General features: G+C 41.3%; 2 protein-coding genes across 6 annotated transcripts; both read left to right on the top strand.

Moving 5' to 3' along the window:
• Positions 1–85: 85 nt before the first annotated feature.
• LOC149313710 (RNA-binding protein 45-like) lies at positions 86–12,060 on the top strand. Of its 4 annotated transcripts, none has more exons than XM_089519685.1 (9): positions 86–186; positions 1,543–1,632; positions 1,834–1,962; positions 3,107–3,286; positions 3,686–3,818; positions 6,400–6,493; positions 7,412–7,563; positions 9,418–9,618; positions 11,612–12,060. In XM_089519685.1, the coding sequence occupies exons 3-8, from the start codon at positions 1,860–1,862 to the stop codon at positions 9,608–9,610; spliced, it is 855 nt and encodes a 284-aa protein (XP_089375811.1). In that variant the 5' UTR covers positions 86–186; positions 1,543–1,632; positions 1,834–1,859; the 3' UTR covers positions 9,611–9,618; positions 11,612–12,060. The 4 variants fall into 4 exon arrangements, with proteins under 4 accessions (XP_089375811.1, XP_089375812.1, XP_089375809.1 ...); XM_089519686.1 differs by lacking the exon at positions 86–186 and adding an exon at positions 527–672 and having other exon boundaries at positions 9,418–9,614; XM_089519683.1 differs by lacking the exon at positions 86–186 and adding an exon at positions 527–672.
• Positions 12,061–14,417: 2,357 nt separating this feature from the next.
• Positions 14,418–19,577, top strand: LOC149313709 (uncharacterized). Of its 2 annotated transcripts, XM_089523258.1 has the most exons (5): positions 14,418–14,475; positions 16,325–16,443; positions 18,176–18,270; positions 18,917–19,001; positions 19,159–19,577. In XM_089523258.1, the coding sequence occupies exons 2-5, from the start codon at positions 16,414–16,416 to the stop codon at positions 19,318–19,320; spliced, it is 372 nt and encodes a 123-aa protein (XP_089379384.1). In that variant the 5' UTR covers positions 14,418–14,475; positions 16,325–16,413; the 3' UTR covers positions 19,321–19,577. The 2 variants fall into 2 exon arrangements, with proteins under 2 accessions (XP_089379384.1, XP_089379382.1); XM_089523256.1 differs by lacking the exon at positions 14,418–14,475 and having other exon boundaries at positions 16,307–16,443.
• The last annotated feature ends 42 nt before the right edge of the window (positions 19,578–19,619 follow it).

The following is a 19,619-nucleotide window of genomic DNA, read 5'->3' as shown; positions in this document are numbered from 1 at the left end:
CCGCCCAACCAGAACCAGCGATTGCGTCACAATCACCGCCCGGCGTCCTGATTGGTCCGCTTTCCGTCACCAAGGACGCAAGGATGGCCCCCTGCGGCTGGCTTCGAATGTTGGCGGGAACAATGGGAATCACTCCACGCACTCAGCGAGAAGGAAGATGCCTATTGGCTGACCTCGCGACCAATAGTAGGTTCATTTTGCATTTTTGGCGGGGGCGGGGCCTTAGGAGCCCCCGTGGCGTAGTGGTTTGAGCGTTGGACTTGTGACTCTGGGGAGCCGGGTTCGATTCCCGGTTGGAGCCACGGTGGGGAAGTAATTGGGTGACCTCGGGGACACTGGGGGAAAGGCAATGGTAAAACCCCCTCCGAAAAATGACGGAGTCGTTGAGGATGAGAACTGAAAAGGGGGCGGGGCTGGGTGAGGCGATCGGTAGGGGTCGCTGTGGCAAAGGCGACTCCGAGGGACCTCAATGGGGGAAGTCCTCCGGCGGAGGCTTAGAGGCAGGCACCATAGAGATGAAGCGGCCGGAAGGGTTGCGAATAGAAACCGGAAGTCGAAAGGGTTCAGATAGAAACCCGAAGTCGACAGGGCTGCCAAGCCAAGAAGCCTCCAGAGAGCATCCGGTTGAGAAGCAGCAGAAAGAGGCTTCTGCTTCGTATCCACAGTTCTGCTGTAAGCCTCCACGCTGTTTATAGGCCGTTGCTCTCAGGTTGTCTCCGCACTTCAGAGTTAACCCAGTTCGGCACCGCTTTAACTACCCTGGCTCAGTGCTAGGAACTAGTTTAGCCTTCTCTGTCAGAGAGAACTGGTGCCACAATAAACTACAATTCCCAGGATTCCCTAGCACTGAGCCAGGGCAGTTAAAGCGCTTCCAAACTGGATTAACTCTGCAGTGTGGATGCAACCTGAGAGCAAGCTCCATCCTGTCAAATACTGGGATTTGTAGTTTACTGTGGCACCAGAGCTCTGTCAGATCAGACCTTAACCTTGCACATAAGGAAGTGTTTCTTGTGGGGTTCCAGTGTTTGGACTGTGACTCTGGGTTTGAATCCCATTTCGGCCATGGAAGCCCACTGGGTGACCTTGGGCAAGTCACACTCTCTCAGCCTCAAAATAGTCTAGGTTTCTGGCCTCTTCTTGGGTGTTGTCACAGTGAGGTGTCCAATACTCACCTCAGGATCTGTCAGAAGCCATATGAATACTTAAAATCTGCAAGGCACTGTGGCCAATAAGTAAATAGTCATCCTGAGAACTTCCTTGAAAGAAGCCATGAAGCACCCCCCCCCCCCCAAAGGAACAGTTTCAGAGAGATGATGGGGCACAAAATACTCTACTAGGGCTGTGCTTTGTCCCTGCTGTTTGAAAGAGAGAGCCAAGCTGTGTGCAAATGCCACAATAGGTGTCTACTCCTGTCCCTTAAACATTCTGAATTGCATCTCATATTCATCATGGACCACCATTCAAGACGCAGACCAGAACCTGAAGACTGGTTCAGGTGAGAGCGAGGACTGGGTTCTGAAACGGATTGTTTGTTCCTCTCAGGTTACAAAATTGTGTAAGATGATCTGACTTCTCCGGATCCTTTGAAGAACAATCCTATGTGAGTCGTCTCAAAGCAGCCTGATACTTTGGGTGAGTGATAAAGAAGGCATACACTTGTGTGCCACTTGTTGTGATTGTAATACACATGTGCTAAAACCCTTGTTGTTTAGTTGCTTCAGTCAGTGTTCCTAGGGAGATTCAAATATGAGAAGTACACTGTAATCTGAATGACTATAAGTAAGAAGTACGTTGTCATTTTTTAATCCTTGGATGGTTTATCTCTTGCTTCAGGTTACAAGACAACTTTGACTGAGCCAATGAGTACACTGCCTAAATCAAATAAATCTGATTATTTTGTGAGTAATACAAGCCAGGAAACAGGCAGACATGAAATACCAGAGAGCAGGATGTTTACCACAGGTAGGTAGGACAGGTTTTAAGGCAAGCATATATGTGTCGTTTTATGCTAAACATGCACCGAAAATGAAAATATTCCATAGAAATCTATGGGAGAGGCTTGGTTTTATTTTATGTTTTTGGAAGCTGTTTTAAGGAAGTTCACATACCTCAGTTGCACAGTATTACTACTCAGGTTGCATCTACACTGTAGAAATAATGCAGTTTTATACCACTTTAAATATTGTAGCTCCATTCTATGGAATCCTGGGATTTGTAGCATTACAAGTTTTTTAGCCTTCTCTGCCAAAGAGTGCTGGTGCCTCACAAAACTACAGCTTCCAGGATTCTGTAGGATGGAGCCATGGCAGTTAATGTGGTGTCAATCTGCATTATACAACAACGCTGAAACAAAAGGAGATGTGGCAATGGGAGGCCTTGGTTTTGGGAACTTGAGGTAGGTGCCTGAGTGGAGCAGGGAAATGTGAGAAGCGTTCTTGGAAGAGATTTGAGCCATATGTTACAGGAGAGCTGAGATCCATGAGCATGCACAAGCAAAGAAAAGTTACTGTCTGAAATTCAGGGCAGTGAAAAGATTCGAAATAAAGATTGTGAAGGGATTAGAGCCCAGATCCAGGAGGGTTCAAAACAAAAAGAGTAGTTCAGCCTTTGCAAAGAAGAAGATCAGGGAGGTTCAAAGCCACTGGATAGCGCTCTGTTTCGTGGCCATATTGAAAATAAAACCTAGCACAAGGTTTGACCTGTCAGGTGGGTGCAAATGTTTCAGGAATATGCCCTGTTTCTACCAAGGCTGTGTACTGGCCAGTTTAAACATACCTTTGTATGTTCTTTGCCTGAAGTGGTACTTTGGCAATCAGGTAAGCATTTGCGTGCTTCCCTGACCACAGGGAAGAAGCACATACAGTTTGGTCCTACAGTGAGTGTTCTCAGTCTTAATATCATTCCTACCAGGTTTCTATGCTGCTACTTTAAGTACAGAATAGCCAATGTGTCATAACAATATCATGCAACCATAGCATACCAAAGAAAGAAAGAAATACACAAGTTCAGAAAGCTTGCACATCTGATTTTTTGTGTGAATACGAATAATATTGATACAACCCAATATGCATGCTGCAATAGTATTAGTTTATTGTGTTTTCGTTAGAAAGACTACCAGAGCCTGCAGATTTGGAAAGACGGGATACCAGAAGCCAAGCTTTTGTTTCCAAGTATTTATCAGTGGAATCACAGTTCCCAATTGAACAAGCACACCTATTCACTCTCTTTGATCTCATCCCAGGATTGAAATCTTGTGAAACACATCGGAGCCTTTACAGTAACCGTGGTAATGAAACACACTGGAAATATCTTTCTTTGTGAAATTGATGTCTTATCATTGTTCATGTTAAGTGAAAATGTGAGATTTTTAGAGGAAGGTCATAGTGTTTATGTGAGTTAATCAGTAGGGAGGCAATATAACTGCGGGATTCTACCCTCTAAGCATAAGACAATGCTACTTGACTTTGAGCCATCACCTCCTGTCATTTTGTGATAACTAGACTACTTACTACTTTCTAGCATTGTATTCTTATATCACTGCAGCTGACCAGTGCTGTTTCTCTACAATGTTAACATAGCAATAATTGTCATAATTGGTATTACATCAGTAATTTTGGTAGGTGCTTTATTGCCCAGCAGGACTTAAATATCCCCATACTTACAAACATTTTTTGTTCATTCTTAGCATACTCAGTGGTACAGTACAGTAGTGTTGCATCTGCTATCTATGCCAAGCAAAAACTACATGGCTTTGAATTTCCTTTTGAGAAGAATCGGCTAACTATCACTTTCATCAGTGATGGAACAGGTCAAACAGGGTAAGTATCAATTCATGTAAAATTAAATATAGCCACTCTTGATTAAATTGTAGTGGCACTTTTTAAAAAGCCATGTGCTAAAGCTATCTGCAAAAGAAAAATGAAGAAAAACATGTCTGATAATTCACAAATACTGGTAACTGGAAATTACTTGATGTTTCTCTCTGGATGTTTTTTGTGTTCAGATACTTGGAGTGAAAATAAAATATTATTCATGAAGAAAAATTAGATTTTATTTTACTTTCTGCTGTCTGAAGCTGCTATTGGAGTGGATTTTGAATGCCATTCAATGCCAGCTTCCTGCCATAATATCAGTGAAGAAAATATACCCGGAAGGAATTTTGGTCAGTTCTTGATTGTGGAGTACTTTGTGACATGGAATGACATATCATGAAAAATAGGAATGTTTGTTGCTTTTCTTTTATTGTTCTTGTTATGTGCCTTCAAGTCATTTACAACTTATGGCAACCCTAAGATGAGCCCTTCAGGGGATTTTCTTGGCAAGATTTCTTCAGGGGAGGTCTGCCATTGCCTTCCCCTGAGGCTGAGAGCATGTGACTTGCCCAAGGTCAAATAGTGGCTTTCGTAGCGAAGCAGGGAATTTAACCCTAGTCTCCAGAGTCATAGTCCAACACTTAAATTACTACGCCACTCAAATAACCTAAAATGTATTATTTTAAATCTATTATTATTATTATTATTATTATAGTAATTAAAACATGTTCCTTGTGTATCATGTTTAGTAAACAATTAAAGTATAGTGGTTACTTAATTTATTGGTCCATTTCTTAAGCTGATTTTGGAAGTTGTTTCAAACTACAGCCCACCTCCCTTAATGGAAACTCTCTTGCCAGAGTTCATTGTATTTTCTGAGGCAACATAGCTATTGTGTGCAACTATACTATGCTTCAGAGAAAGGAGCCAGTTAGCTTGTATACTGTTTAGCTTTTGGACCTGTGTATGCAGCTGGAGACAGAAGTGAATTTTTTCCAGTTAGGGTCTAGTCTAAGGTCATAGTTTTATGCTTCTTAAGAACTGCTTTCTTGTGAATTCTTTTTTTTTTTTTTATGAATTCTTCATTTGTGTATCAGTTCTTTTGCTATACAAACTATAGATTTAAAGTGGGCCGAAGTATGTAAATAGGCATAATTGATGTATCTTTTTGAATTGTAGTCTAATTTCTATTTATTAGATTGAAAGCTTTAAGTCTTCCTTCCTCATTTTGTAAGGGACTCAACCAGACGGGTGGCAAAACGCCACCCCTGTTTGCCCTGGACCATTGCTGCGGCAACACACAGCATGGCAATCCTTCGCTCCCTATCGGGAGCAAAAAAAGCTGGAAGGGACACCATCATAGTGCTTGTGTGCCATGATGACGCCCCTTCCGGCCAGTGCTGTTTGGACACTGATGCCTGTGCATCATCACGGCATGCCCTGTGTGGAAGGGTATGCACCATAATGGTGCACGGGTGGCAAAACTAGGGCCATCTAGCACTATCTAGCCTTACTTTTGGTCCCAGGCCGGCACAAAGCTCCAGTCTGTTTGCAGCCCAAGATATTACGTTTTTCTAGATATTTGTCATCTTTACATTCCTCTAATATATGGAATGTATATGAGTGAAATGTGGCTCACACATCCACTTTGACCTGTGAGTTGTCCCAGTCCAGATCTCCCCAAATTCTACTTGTCTTTCCAGTTGGGAAGGCTGGTGGCAGACAGGGGAATCTGTGGAGAATTTTGTCTGCCAGCATTTTCGCTGATGGGAGAAAGCACAGCCAACTGAAGTGTTCTAGACTCAACTGCCAGCTACAGAAATACTCCTGCAGCCATCAGTTGTGACTGCATGCAGCTTTGTGCCACCCGTGGTTTCCCCTGCACAGAGAAGGCAAAGAGAAGCAAAGCTGGATCACTGCCTGCACCACTAGTGACAAGCGGGAAGCACCAGCTTGCACTGCACCAAGAGATTGTGTGATGTTTGTCCAGCCCATGAGATTCAATCCATCACCCAAAACTTGTTATCCAGTGTGATAACAAGGCTTTCACAGCCAGCATCCATAGTTTTTTGTAGGTTTTTTGGCTATGAGGCCGTGTTCTAGAAGAGTTTATTCCTGACATTTCGCCAGCAGCTGTGGCTGGCATCTTCAGAGATGCCAGCCACAGCTGCTGGCAAAATGTCAGGAATAAACTCTTCTAGAACATGGCCTCATAGCCCAAAAAACCCACAAAAATTTATGGCTCTGCACTTCTGAAACACAATGTAGAAAAATGTGTTACTTTTTCCTAAAAGAGCTGTTATGTAAGCATGAGTGATTAGATCAGTGATCATTTATTAAAACAATCATATACGTGATCTTATTCTATAGTTTGCTGTTATGGAGGGCTGATATCAGTGAGCTGAATGCTTAACAGTTTTATTGATATTGATAGGACTTAAAAATATTTATCTGGTTTGGCATTTGGCTTACAATTAACTTTGGTTCATAAGCATGAATTATAGCCTCCTTTGTCTAAAATCAAGTCAATAATGTTAGAATAGAAAAGTATTTCTTTTATTCTGAAAAAGTTTTAATGTGTCTTTAGACTTGTCAAAGAAATAAGAAAGTATTTGGTGACTTCACAACTGTCATCAAAGATTCAGAAAAATAACTTACCTGTACGGCGTCTGAGGTCACATGTAAGTACCTCACTTGTTTCCTGTTAAATGGGTGTACGTTCCTGAAATGCACGTTTGGTATCTTTATATCTGCCGTCTGTGAATTTGTAGTTCTTTTATGGATAGTTTTCCTTGAATTTATTTTTCTTAGAAAATTTGCACACTTAGTGCCTTTCAGATGAGAAATTATTGTCGACTCTTATACTTTATTATACTTTCTGAAAAAAGTTTATTTTGTTGTTATTCTCCTTTATGTATCAGACTACCCTCTTTTTTCTTTTATCTTCTGCACCAATGAACTCTTTATCTAATTTAAGAGTATTATCTGATTATAAATTGTTAATAATATTGCCTGATATCCCTTTCAGACATCTACATAATTTAGTATTATTTGATTTACAAGGTAATTGTTACAAAGTTAATCTACAATAATTAATCAAGGGAAATTAATTGCAAATAGAATATTGACTTTGTTATAGTGGAGGTGTAACAGACTCAGAAATAATTTATTAATTACAACTTATAATTAATAAGAGATTTAGAATTGAAAATCATAATTAGTGGATGTTAAATTAATAAGAGATTTAGAATCGAAATTCATTATTAGTGGATGTTATGAAGGGGAATTACAAATTAAGGTGCTTTCTAAGACTACAGTATTGAATCAGTCTCAAATCTAAGGAAAGATATAGTCAATAAAAGGTATAGCTAAAAGGAATGGATCGAAAAACAATACAAACAAAAAATTTAAAAACAATTGTAGCAGTACTGAAGACAAGCAGCTATTTTGGAAACATGAGATTTCTGGAAACCTAATCGCTAGAAGTGAGGGAAAAATCATTTAACTAACATGCAAGTACTGCAGTTTTTAATGTGTGTTAGTCCATTATTTATAGTGTGGAACCCATAGGATTTAATAGGATGCCTCTTCTTTCCTAGGAGTACCAGAGTTCTTCTTCTCATCTCCAAACGGACACTGAGCTTCCATCTAGCAAAAGGAAAGCTCCCCCTGACTCTGTTGTGCGGGAAAGACTTTTAATTTTGTTTAATCCCCGTCCTTTACCTCAGGACATATTGGATGATGTATTAAGGTATGGCCTACTACACCCAACTGTTCCCTCCAACCACATACTAACAAGGGCATGTTTGATTAAACTATCAAATAATTATACAGTGAGCCCATGCCATACACAGGTTTCCTTTCTGCAGCTTTCAGCATATACTGAAGCCGCAGCTCAATGTAATGAATGGCGCACGCGTGTTGCATGCACACACCTCATTATTTTCAATGGGCCGCGAGCATACACGATTTCCCCCTTACGCGGGGGTGGTGGTGGTGGTGGTCTGGAACAGATCCCTCACATAAGACAAGGGAGGACTGTATATAGTTTGGCCCTGTAATAGTATAATGTGTCTGGAAGAGATACAAGGATACCACAGTTAACAAAGTCTGTGATGAAAGCTTTTTTTACAAAGTCTTTTTACAACTACCCAGCCTTCACTTTTTCTCCTCATGCTCTGTCTAGCTGGCAGTGTTTTTAGCAGCATTGGCATTAGGATTAGGATGGCTGGTGAAACAAAACTTTCAGTGATGGGTTGCTGCAGCATGCTTGCATCAAGGAATAAATGTTGGGCTGCAAAAGAATGGGATTCTACAGTAGCTGATCTGACTGCAGCTATGTGTGCTTGCCTACAACAGGCAAAGTAAACAACAGTTGCCTCCAGCACCCCTTACTGAGCATATGTGAACAGCAAAACAGATGGATAAAGGGGGAGAGTAAATAAGCCTCCTTCACCAGATACCCCCAACAAGTTAGACAAGCATGAATCTACAAGTTTGGCCACAAAAATAGAATTCGTTAGAAAAGTGGAGGCTAGTGAAAGAAAGTAACCCTACATTCGCTTTGGAAGAAGCTTTCAATTGTTCTTTAGAAGGCTCACAATTATTTCACTTACTTATGCAAGACCTACTTGACCTAGTTCTTTCATTTCACATGTGAATATTGTTAGTTTTGAAGCAAAAGTTTGTTGAAATTTAGTGACCTGTTCTTTTATGTAGTGTCCCTATTCTTTCCATATCATTTCTGTCTCTGATACCAAATTTTCTGTTAAGCACTTCATTAACTGTGGTACACTTATGTAGCTGTTAGTGCAAAGTTTCTTGCATTTAGTTGATAAATGTAGGTGTAGTTTATGACAGTACTCATCATATTACAAATAACACTGTTTATTTAATATGTAAAAATTTGAATCTGTTATATGTTAGATCTTGAGAAGCCATTAGAACAGTTATTCAAAGTGAAGTTATCTGTAGTACCTGATGAGTTCCAAATAAAGTCCTGTTACTGGGCTTCTCCTTAGAGCAGAGTATTAGGCGGGTTACAGACCACCAAAAAATACGTATTCCATACATATTAGGGTTAGGAAGGGGCGGTGCTTCTGCACCCCCCTAACTCTAGTACGTATGGAATACGTACAAAATGGCGGCACCCTGTTCAGACAGGCGCCGCCATCTTTACATCTTGGACGCATAGCGTCCAGACGTGTCGCAGCGCCTATGATGTTGTGAATGCGCCAGCGGCGCCTCGCGATGTCATAGAGGCGCCGCAAGAAGGAGCTCCATTTTTGCTCCGCGCAGGAGCCGCGCAGTGTGGCTGCTACGGCTCCCTCACAGAGCAAACGGCGGCGGCGATCTGTAACCCGCCTTAGTTGCCAAGAAAAGTTTTATGACACCTTAAAATACAAACTAATTGTAGCATGAGATTTTATGGACAGAGCTACCTTCCTCAGATACATGGAGTGTGCAGTAGAATATTGTATACACACCCACAATCCATAGAGGTGTGTGTGTGCGTGCTGTTCTTTTGGCATGACTACAAAATAAAAACAGTACGCCCTTCTGTTTCATACTTAATTGGATAAACTGTTGTGCTTTGTTGTTTCAGCCGATTTGGAAATTTTATAAATGTTTATATTGTTCCTGGAGAAAACATAGCTTATGCGATGTTTGCAGACAGAGCAAGTGCTGGTGATGCTATAGCTGTGCTCCACGGGAAGACTGTGAATGGTGTGAAGTTAAAGGTGATACTAGCAGATTTGCCCACACAGTACTCCAGCAAACGGCAACGGATAGTCTAACCAGGCAGGTAAGTCTATGGCACTGCACTGCTTCTGTATCTTACTTTAGTGACCTCAGATCTTGCCATCCTGCTTGTTAACCCTACTTCAAGCCCCAGCATGCAGACACATGACTTAAATTAGGAACTGAACCAAGTCCCTTCATGAATCAATGATACAACATTTAAACTGCTGTAGGAAATAATAAACTGCTGGTTAAGGAGATGGATTCTTCATTTGGCTTGAGGTTCTTTCTGTCTCTGAAACCTCTCTTTTTGATTGCCTTATAATTTTTAGACTTTTAGACACTCTATGTAAACTAACTGCAGATTTTCTATAGGAATTCTCTCACTAATCTTGAACCATTGAATGTAAAAATTTAGAAATATATATTTTTTGTAATTAAAATTTTATTAATACATTCTAAAACAAAACATGACAACAAACAGTACACCAAAACAACAATAAATACAGGCAGTAACCCAGATAAGGCCGTGAAAATTATAGATAAGAGGTGTATTCAGGGATCCGGAAAGACATCTTTCCATAAAAATTTAGCTAAAATTGGGGGATGTCTAGAGACTAAATCTTGTTGGGTGTATTAAATAAATGGGTGCCAAATCTTATGAAAGGTCAATCCAGAGTGTAAGCCTCTCACTGTTGTTATTATCTGCCATTTTCTCCATTAACCACAAGTCCCAGAGTATAGTCCACCATCCTGCAATATTCAACTTTCCAGTTTTCCAGTTCTTGGCCATCTCAAGCCTGGCAACAGCCAGAAGCAAACTAATAAGTTCTTTATGCTGCAGGGCTTTATTTTCATTCATAAAAATGGAGAACAGGAGCACGAGTGGAGATAATTGTATACTTTGTTTAGTGATCTTGGAGATCAGTTGTAAAATTTCTGTCCAATACTCATGCACTGAGGGACAATTCAGCCACATATGTACAAAGGAATATCCTCGCCCACTTACTTTTTTTGAAAACATGTGCGTCTCTCCGGCTATATATTCTGAAGGCCAAATAGCATGCATATATAATTGTCTGCTAGAAGAAACCTTTGTGAACTCAACGCTTCATAAGGCAGAATGGGAAACAGAACTTTCCCTTTCAATAGATAATAAGACCTGGGAAATATATGGACTCATTTACCATTTAAAACTAGGTTCATTGCCATTAAAGAGAATACTATCAAGTTGGTCCATCAATGGTACCTCACCCGAGTCAAATTGGCTCGTATGTCTACCAATGCTAATCCAAAATGCTGGAGGGGTTGTGAAGGTAGGGGAACCTTTGTACATCTAAAAATAAATTTTAATCCTGTTTTTATGTGTTGGACAACTAATTAATTGGTGAGTGATCTATTATTTTTATTATCAGCATCAGCTTCAGGGCTTGGAATATTACTTTTAAAAATGGATTTGTTACATACTTTTTAACAAAGCCACCATTCAGTAATATGTTTCCTCCCCCCTCCAATATTATTTTTTACTTTTATATTACGTAAAAACAGTATTGCTAACATAGAATGTGAAAAATTCAACTGAAAATGCTTCTTAAAATGCCCTTTAAATATAACATTTTCCTTGTTATGTGTGCCTTCAAGCTGCCTGACAACTTATGGTAACCCTATGAATTTCATAAGCTTTTCTTAAAAGCTAAAAGGAAAGGTAAAGGTTTCCCCTTTGACGAGTTTGTCTAGTTGTGTCCAACAGACACAGTTACAGCATTTAAGGCTAGCAGCATAGTGGGCTAGTTTGGACAGGATTAAACTAACCTTAAGGGGTGTTGTACATAAAAATGTTCATTTTGCACATTTTGAGTAATTAAAATCTTGTTTTTAAAATTATTTTATTCCATTTTTAAAGGCTTTAAAATTTTCCATTGGAAAGTTGGGGTACTGCTATCTGTCATGATGACTGTATAAGGCACCAGTTCCGTAGCTGGATGGTTTTTGAAACAACTTTTTCGTAAGTCTTTTCGTCATTACTGAAATGTGTGTATTTTATCTTCTTTGGGCAGAATAGAGAACAACAACAGGACTAACAAATTTGCTAAGGATGGTGACAGAACTTTTTTGTGTGCAACTGATCAATCAGCTCACATCGGTGAAAAACAAAAATAAACATTTTTGTAAAGAAGCAATCAGCCTAAGCTGAATTTGTAAAACGTGGTGTTTGCTGAATTTATGCTTCTAATATGGAAAAGTCTCACTAAAGAATTAAACTATATATATATATGGCATTAATCATTTTGTTGGTTGCTAATTATTCTGCTAATCCTGAATAATACAACAGACACTTTGGGTAAAAAGAGAGTATACAGTTCATATGGTATGTGGCAACTTATTTTATATGGAAGGCTGTGTTTGTAAACCTTTGCCTCCAGATGTTTGAAATTGTTTTATTGTTATTGTTAAAGAGATGTTCTTTTCAATGATTTTTACTTAATAAAAGTTTATATGGAATAAAGTGTTTTTCTTTGGTGCGGTTTCTTTTACCAAGAGGTTCTAGGACGGGGATGTTGCTGTAATGTTCTTTGTGATTTCAGTCCAGCCCAGAGAGGCGTATGGGACTTAGAGCAAGGCCATGATACCTTCTGTTGTGAGGTGCCATACTTCAGGGCACATGCTACAAGACATGTGGCTGGTGCCTTCCCATTCAGTTGGCTTCTGACCAACAACAACAACAATAATAGGTTTTATTTATATACCGCCCAATCAACAAAGATGGCATCATCTAGAACTTTCTCCTCTTCAAGCTAGACACTTTAGTCGTCTTCATCCTTTCTTCTCACATTTCTTTCCCACTTTCATCTCTGTGTTTATTAATCATCAGCTTGTTTCTGAGTTGCTGATTGCTGAATGAGGAGCAAGTCTTAAGTACTCTGCTCTACTCGCAAGTGTATTGCAGTTTCTCTGCCAATGCAGAAACCAGAAGTCCAGGTCAGAGAGAAAACTGCAGAGAAGGTAGACTCAGGCCTGAAACAGTCAGGCCAAATAGAGGGGCTTCTGGACGCTTTGTCGGGCATGGTGTTTATATGTTGCACACCCCCAATGTGCTCAAAAGCTGCTCCAATGTCAAGCCAGAAAACCAAGAGCTGGCACAAAAATCCACTCCTGTTGGTGGTCTGCTTCAGGAGCGAACTGACTGGTTGCCATGTTTGCTGGCTGATAGTAGCTTCTGGGCTGTCTGCTCTGGCTCTTACAATGCTATCAATTCTGAGCAGTCTACATAAAATCATGACTCCTGACTTCACCCAAGACTGGAAACATCATCCAGCTGAGAGGGAGAGAAAGGCCAGGCCAGGTCCATCAAGCCTGGCCTAGAATAAGCCCTCCCTTTGCCATCTGACGTCATCCAGCTGAGAGGGAGAGAAAGGCCTGCCAGCTCCATCAGGCCTGGCCTGAACTTAGAAGAGCCCTCCCTCCAGTGCATCCCCTTCCCACCACCATTCCCTTCTCCTTTTGTGTCGTGTCTTTTAGATTGTAATCCCGAGGGCAGGGAACTGTCTAATTTACCATTTTGTAAGCTGCTCTGAGAGCTTTTGTGGCTGAAGAGTGGAGTATACTCTAAATAAATAAGCAAACGATCTCTGGCCGCTCCAGCCATGATCAGCTCACAGTCAGTTGGGGACTGAGGTGACAGGATGGCCTGCTCTCCATGCGGGCTGCCACCGCAACCTTAGGTGGCCTCAGGGCGGCTTCTGACAGGAGTGTGCGCCATCCGCACACCAAGCCCCCGAAGCAGACAGAAGCCGCTCCTTTTCTCAGACTGTTGGCTGCTGTTTTGGCAAAGTACAATAACATCCAAAATGCACCAAACAGCGGTGACTTTATTTAACCAACCAAAATGTACAAAACACATCATGTAAGCTTCCAAAGCTCCATTGGCGGCGGCTTCTTCTTCTTCAGGCAAAGGAGCTTTAAAAAAAATAAAATTCAGGAGGGAAATGAAATGAAATGAGGAGGTTAGGCACAGGCCTGCATTTTCTCATGCTGTTGTTCTGTGGAAGGGCATCTAAGGATATGGATGAAGATGACATCACAGATGACCACTCGAAGAACCACAGTTACAGGTAAACAGCCTGTCCGTTTCCCGTCTTATCCAAGATTTCTGGCCATTCCATATAAACTTAGAAATAATTTTGTTCCATCCTACAAATGTTTTATCATTCATAATAATAGGTATATTCTGAAATAAAAACATCATCTTACGTAGGATCATCATCTTTTTTGTGGATATTCTTCCCAGCAGAGATACTTTTAAGAGATTTCAGTTTTTCTAAATTTTTAAATATGTCTTCCCAAGTTTTTTAATAGTTATTTTCAAAAAGTTGAAAGTTCTTTTTTTTTTTTGTAATTGTTATGCCCAAATATTTTATTTAATTTCCAATACATCACCACTTCTTGAGACCATTTAGAGTTCACTGACATCCCACATGAAACTTCCACAAAATATTAAGGGCCCTGGCCAACTATTTATTTTAGCTGTATGATATAGGTGTGGTTCCCTGCCCCATCTCTTATGAATATTACCACTGTAAACAGTATAATGTAGCAAAACCTATTCCTGCCTATCTTGAATGAGAGAAGTAACCTATCCAAGGGTTATCCTTCATCCACTGTGCAGAAAAAAAAAATCATAATAAATCTCAGTATTCCTTTTGTTTGTTGGGTTTAGGTTCTAACACTGTGGTTCAGCCAGTGTCTACACCACCAGAACTCTGTGGATATGGATACTATGTGGACAGTGCGGGTTACAGTTCCACTTTGCCTGTATCATTGACTGAACCACTTACATCCAATTTGCACTACTACACTGCAAGTAGTGTAGAACAGCAAACAGACACTCAAAGAATTCAAGAGAACAACTTGATTACGCCAGGTAGGCAGTATGATGTTACACTAAAGATTTATGTTTTCCTATCACAGACAGGGCAGTCGTTTTCATTAAAAACCTCAGGACGTTTCTCTTTCTAAAAAAAAAAAAGATATTAAGAAGATTCAGTATTATAATGTAACAAATTTTAAATCTTAGACTGTTAATTAGTTGGTTTCAGGATTCAACACCATATTAACTGAGCCTGTGTTCAGTACCATGAATACCATAAGCAGTATGCAGGTAGTACAGGTTTTGGAACAGGCTGAATATTGCTTATCTGAAAAGCTTGGGACCAAAAACATTTCAGAGTTGGGATATTTATTTATTTATTTATTTATTTATTTATTTATTTATTTATATATATGAGAGTCATGGCTGGAGAGAGACATAAGGATCTGTGAAATGGCAGGAATCCACATGTAGTGCTTGGTGTGAATCCACATCTCAGCCATTTCAGAGATCTTCATGTCTCTCTCCAGCTGTGTATTTTGCTCCAGTCTCACAAATACAGTACAGGTATGTCCTAGTATTCCAACATCCAAATCCAACATATTTCAAAACTGAAACCTCAGAACGTCATGTCGGTGTTCAAAACGTTTTGGTTTTTGGAGGTTTTCAGATTTCCAGATTAGGGATACCCAGCCTGTAATACATTGTGAGTGTGACAAAAAACCCTACCTGAAATTAACGTACTGTATACTGCTGCTGTGTCAATAGTGCAGTACAAGAACCAAATGCACATATATAAGATGGGGAGTACTTGCCTTCACAGTACTACATGTGAAAATGACCTTGGGGTTATTACTGATCATAATTTGAACATGAGCCAGCAATGTGATGCTGCAGTATAGAAGAAAAATCCAATCTTAGCCTGTATTAATGGAAGCCATCCTGCCTCTGTTTAAACTCCAAGGAAGGAGACTCCACCAAAATCTCCAAGGGAATGTGTTTCACTGTCGAACAGCCCTTACAGTCAGGGCCTAATGTTGAGGTGGAATCTCTTTTCCTGTAGCTTGCATCCATAGCTCTGGGTCCTAGTCTTTGGAGCAGCAGAAAACTCTGTGGATTGGACAGGCTGGCAATGTAGCTCCATTTTAAACCCCCAAATCCAAAACATGCCAAAATTCAGGTTTGAAATGCATGCAATCCCTCCATCCACTCACATATTTGCACTGGAGAAGCTTTTGAGTTTAGGGGGAATGGGCTTACCTAGATTAAAGTCAACACAAACACATTTGGAAGAACAGAGTAATGTTTGGTAGAATTCAAAGATATGGCCGTGTTAGTCAGTAGAGTCAGAATGTAAAGAGATCTTGTAGTACCTTTGAGACTCACTGAAAGAAAGAAGTGTGCAGCATGAGCTTTTGGAGACTTCAGTCTACTTCCTCAGCATCAGATGTGTTTAGGAAGTAGGCTGAAGTCTACGAAAGCTCATGCTGCCCACTTTTTTCTTTTCAGTCAGTCTCAAAGGTGCTACAAGTTTGTCTTTCTGTTCCCTATCCCCCTGTATGGTGTCTCAGCCCCAAAGAAGTTACCTTTTTTCTTTCTTTCTCCTTTATGGTTTTTAATATCTTTTGCCTGATGAAGGAGAAGCCAGTGGAGTCTAAATCGTTTGCAATGTGTATATTGTGCATTTTGGTTGGCACAATAAAACTATCCCTGTTTTATGGGACTTTGGGTGTTAGTAACTATGGCCTCTTAAGACGGGTGGGTCATTGAAACAGCTTGCCTGGTCCAAAGTGGCCCAAAGCAGCTTTATTTAGGCCTGTCTGCTCAGGCCCTTAGATCTTTGCTTGTCTCTGCTCTCTGACACTGATTTCCTAGGCCCATTGTTTTCACACTGTTGTCCCAGAAACCAAATGCCTGATGTCAGTGGAGCCACAATTACTGACCATTGGCCTCTGCCAGGAATGGCCTTGAGGGGCACTTTGGCCTAGAAGCATGCTGTCCTTCAGTAGAAGGCTGTACAAGGTAAGTGACGGCATTGGCCAGGCCTTGGGGCAGGAGGAGGGGTGGGGGGTGAAGGTGGTTGGCTTTGGACACTGACCACTGGGACCATGGAACACATCCTCCCTTCTCCGGCTCTCAGGTCATTAAAGGGCCAGGAAGATGTGCCGCTGCAGAAATAATCTGCCCTGGCTCAAGGCTAGGGGATTCTGGGAAATGTAGTTTTCAGCACCGCTCCTTCCTAACCCTAGTACGTAGTGAATACATACTTTATGGCGGTTTGTAACCCACCATAGTGTTTCACAATGCTACAAATCCCATAACTGCGTAGCATTGAGCCATGGCAGTTAAATTGTCATATCAAATTGGATTATTACTGCAGTGTGTTATTTATGTGGCATCATTTTCATAATGGCTCTGATTCTGAGAGTGGCAATGCTTAGATGCAATTGTAACAAATCCATTTAATTCTTTTTGGACTGGCCAGTAATAAATGTAGTGTATATTCTTGACTATAAGTCGACCTCATGTATAAATCGAGGGCAGGTTTTGGGGCCAAGATTATGGGGTTTGATATGATAAGTCGAGGATAAAACCTAGGGGCAGGCAACAACAGATGTGAAGGATTAAGCAAAGGAACACAATGCCAAAGGGCATACAAAAAACCAGCAGCCATAATGGTTTCTATGTGCACGGGTTCCCTTTTTTAAAATAAGACTTAAAGTACATTGACCCATGGATAAACTGACTCAGGTTTTTGGGGTCTGTTTTCTGACTACAATTTCTAGACTTATACATGAGTATATTCAGTAAGTCCTCAATAATTCAAATAAGCCAAATGACCTGGAAGGTGACATTGTGAAACAGTGCAACTCACAGAATCATAAAATTATAACGGGAAAAAGGAAAATATGGACAGAGACAAATGAAGTGTCGAGTGTTCCTGACTATGGATTGCCTTGTAATCGTATAGAAATTACAATCCATTACGGTTGACCCTCCACATTTGCGGCTTTGATTGTTCCCGCATTTGATTAATACATACAGACAGGCCAAACTAAAGCTGCTTCAGGTCAATTTAGAGATATGCTGTTTAAATGATGCATGCATCCTAAGAACCTGGAAGCCGCACCAAAGCTGCTAGAGCGCAGCTTTGGTGCAACCCTTCAGTGTAGCCAAGATGGCAAAAGTTATCAATGAGGTCAGGCCTCACCTGGAATAACACTGTGTCCAATTCTGGGCCCCAGAATTCAAAAAGGATGCTGAGAAGCTGGAACATGTTCTGAGGAGGGTCACCAAAATAGTGAAGGGTCTGGAAACCATGCCTTATGAGGAGCGACCTAGGGAACTGGCAGCCCTATCCAATTGGCCAGCTCCAGACAGAGAACTCCCAAGAAGCTTATTTTCCTTTGCAAAGATTGCATTTCTGCTTTGGACTCCAGGATGCAGTATTTTTGCATGGTTCAGAAAGACAAAGCAATTCTGAACCGAGCTGAGGCCACTGCAGTCTCAGTTACTGACCATTGTCCTCTACCAGACTGAGGCCAGTGCAGTCTCAGTTAGTGACCAATGCCCTCTGCCAGACTTTATCTTGGGGGGCACGTTGGCTTGGTAACACCACGTCCTTTGCGAGGAGGCTCCTCAGGGTGATTGGGCCCCTGGTCAGGCCATGCAAGAAGAGAGACCAAGGCTTTGTGTGGTGCCCACGGGGACCAATCTGGTCATCCTTTCTCTAGCTCTTGTTTATCCTTCTCAGGGAGTCAAGAAGAAGGCCAAGAGAGTGAAAAATGCGTTATTTTCCTGTGCCTCAATCTCCAAAGAAGAGGATGAAGATGTGGGATCTTCTCCAACGTAAGACCCCATTTCTTTCCTTCCTTCCCTTCCTCTGTTCTTTATTTTCTTTGCTCATTTTCTGGGGCTGAGAAAGTGTGACTTGCTCAGGAGTCAAAACCAGATCCTCATGGGGTGCCCCTACATTCATCTCTTCCCCTCACCACAGGCTACTCTCATTGCAAAACTGGAGCTGCCATCTCCATGCACAAATACCAGTTTCCAATGTATTTGTGGACTAACCTGCCACTTCATTTCCATACACAAAGGATTTGTAATTTGTATTGACATACCAATGGCATATAGATGTCTGTCCCTGGCTTCCACTCCACCAAATGCATCTAAGGAAGTAGACTGACATCTCCAAAAGCTCCTGCTGCCCAATTCTTTCTTTCAGTGAGTCTCAGAGTCTCAGGCTACACGGCTGTAGATTGTAGATTGTGGGACAGGAGACCTAAGGAGGGACAGGCCTTGCCCCTTACCTCTCTGTTAGTGAGAAAGGCAGGTGTTGCTCAGTGGTCCTGCAGGAACCTTGTACCTACTCCTTGAAAGTAGGCAGAGTCCTCATCTGCAAACAGACATGGAGAAGACTCAGGGCCAGGCAGTAGGGCATTTGTGGACAAGAGGGATGGTCATCTGAAAGTCTCACCTATCGTGGTCATTACAGCCTCCTAAAGCCACGAAGAACCCATTCTGGGCACAAAGCAAAGACTTCTCAGACATTTCCACCAGAGGATCTTCCCACTTCCATGGTAAGCAAAGAGAAACTTGATGACCCAAAGACTGGGTTTGATGGTTCCTTCCCCCCTTTGAGGCCTTGGACCATGACAGATGGACTGGAGGCAGGGCCCGATTTCTTGCCCCAGTGGAAGAGTGTCCAGTTTCATTCTTTTTCTTTTGTTTTGATAGAGGACCCTTGAAGACCAGGATGCAAAATCAGAAGATGCAGAGAAGCAAGAAGTAAATCAAAATCCAAAAGAGCAAAGACAATGTGCTGCTAGCCAAATGTATGTGATAAGTTACCAGGATGATGGGCTTTGCAACCTTTATGCCCATGATCATTTCTGGTAGCCAATTCTTTGGGAACAAGAAATTCTGCCCATGTCTAGAGGGCTTTGAGATTCCTTTCCCAAGTTATCTTGGGAATGGTAACCCATTTGTCTGGGTGAGTTTATGTTCTACCCATAAACTCACCCAGAGGTGAGGAGGGGTCTTCGGGACTTGGTGTCTTCTGTTACTGAGATTACCATGATTTTATATTTGTGGACTAACTAGACATTTTGTTGAAGGTCTCTTTCTCCCCTCATTTTAGCCTCCCAGAGGTCCAAGGGCAGGATACTGAGGAAGGCATCTGTCCAATGGAGAGTCTC

This window comes from Sceloporus occidentalis, unplaced genomic scaffold (genome assembly GCF_023333645.1).
Source record: "Sceloporus occidentalis isolate IW3139 unplaced genomic scaffold, rSceOcc1.0.p SCAF_4, whole genome shotgun sequence".
Lineage (NCBI taxonomy): Eukaryota > Metazoa > Chordata > Lepidosauria > Squamata > Phrynosomatidae > Sceloporus > Sceloporus occidentalis.
Note: the sequence above shows the minus strand (reverse complement) of the source record. Positions and strands in the feature narration are given on the sequence as shown.

Excerpts from the sequence above, each read along its gene's own strand:
- LOC149313710 (XM_089519685.1), top strand. The coding sequence starts at position 1,860 with ATGAGTACACTGCCTAAATCAAATAAATCTGATTATTTTGTGAGTAAT. Across the intron at positions 1,963-3,106 it reads GAGCAGGATGTTTACCACAG|AAAGACTACCAGAGCCTGCA; the intron begins GTAGGTAGGACA and ends TGTTTTCGTTAG. Across the intron at positions 7,564-9,417 it reads ATATTGGATGATGTATTAAG|CCGATTTGGAAATTTTATAA; the intron begins GTATGGCCTACT and ends TTGTTGTTTCAG.
- LOC149313709 (XM_089523258.1), top strand. The coding sequence starts at position 16,414 with ATGCTGTCCTTCAGTAGAAGGCTGTACAAG. Across the intron at positions 16,444-18,175 it reads TCAGTAGAAGGCTGTACAAG|GGAGTCAAGAAGAAGGCCAA; the intron begins GTAAGTGACGGC and ends TATCCTTCTCAG. Across the intron at positions 19,002-19,158 it reads AGGATCTTCCCACTTCCATG|AGGACCCTTGAAGACCAGGA; the intron begins GTAAGCAAAGAG and ends TTGTTTTGATAG.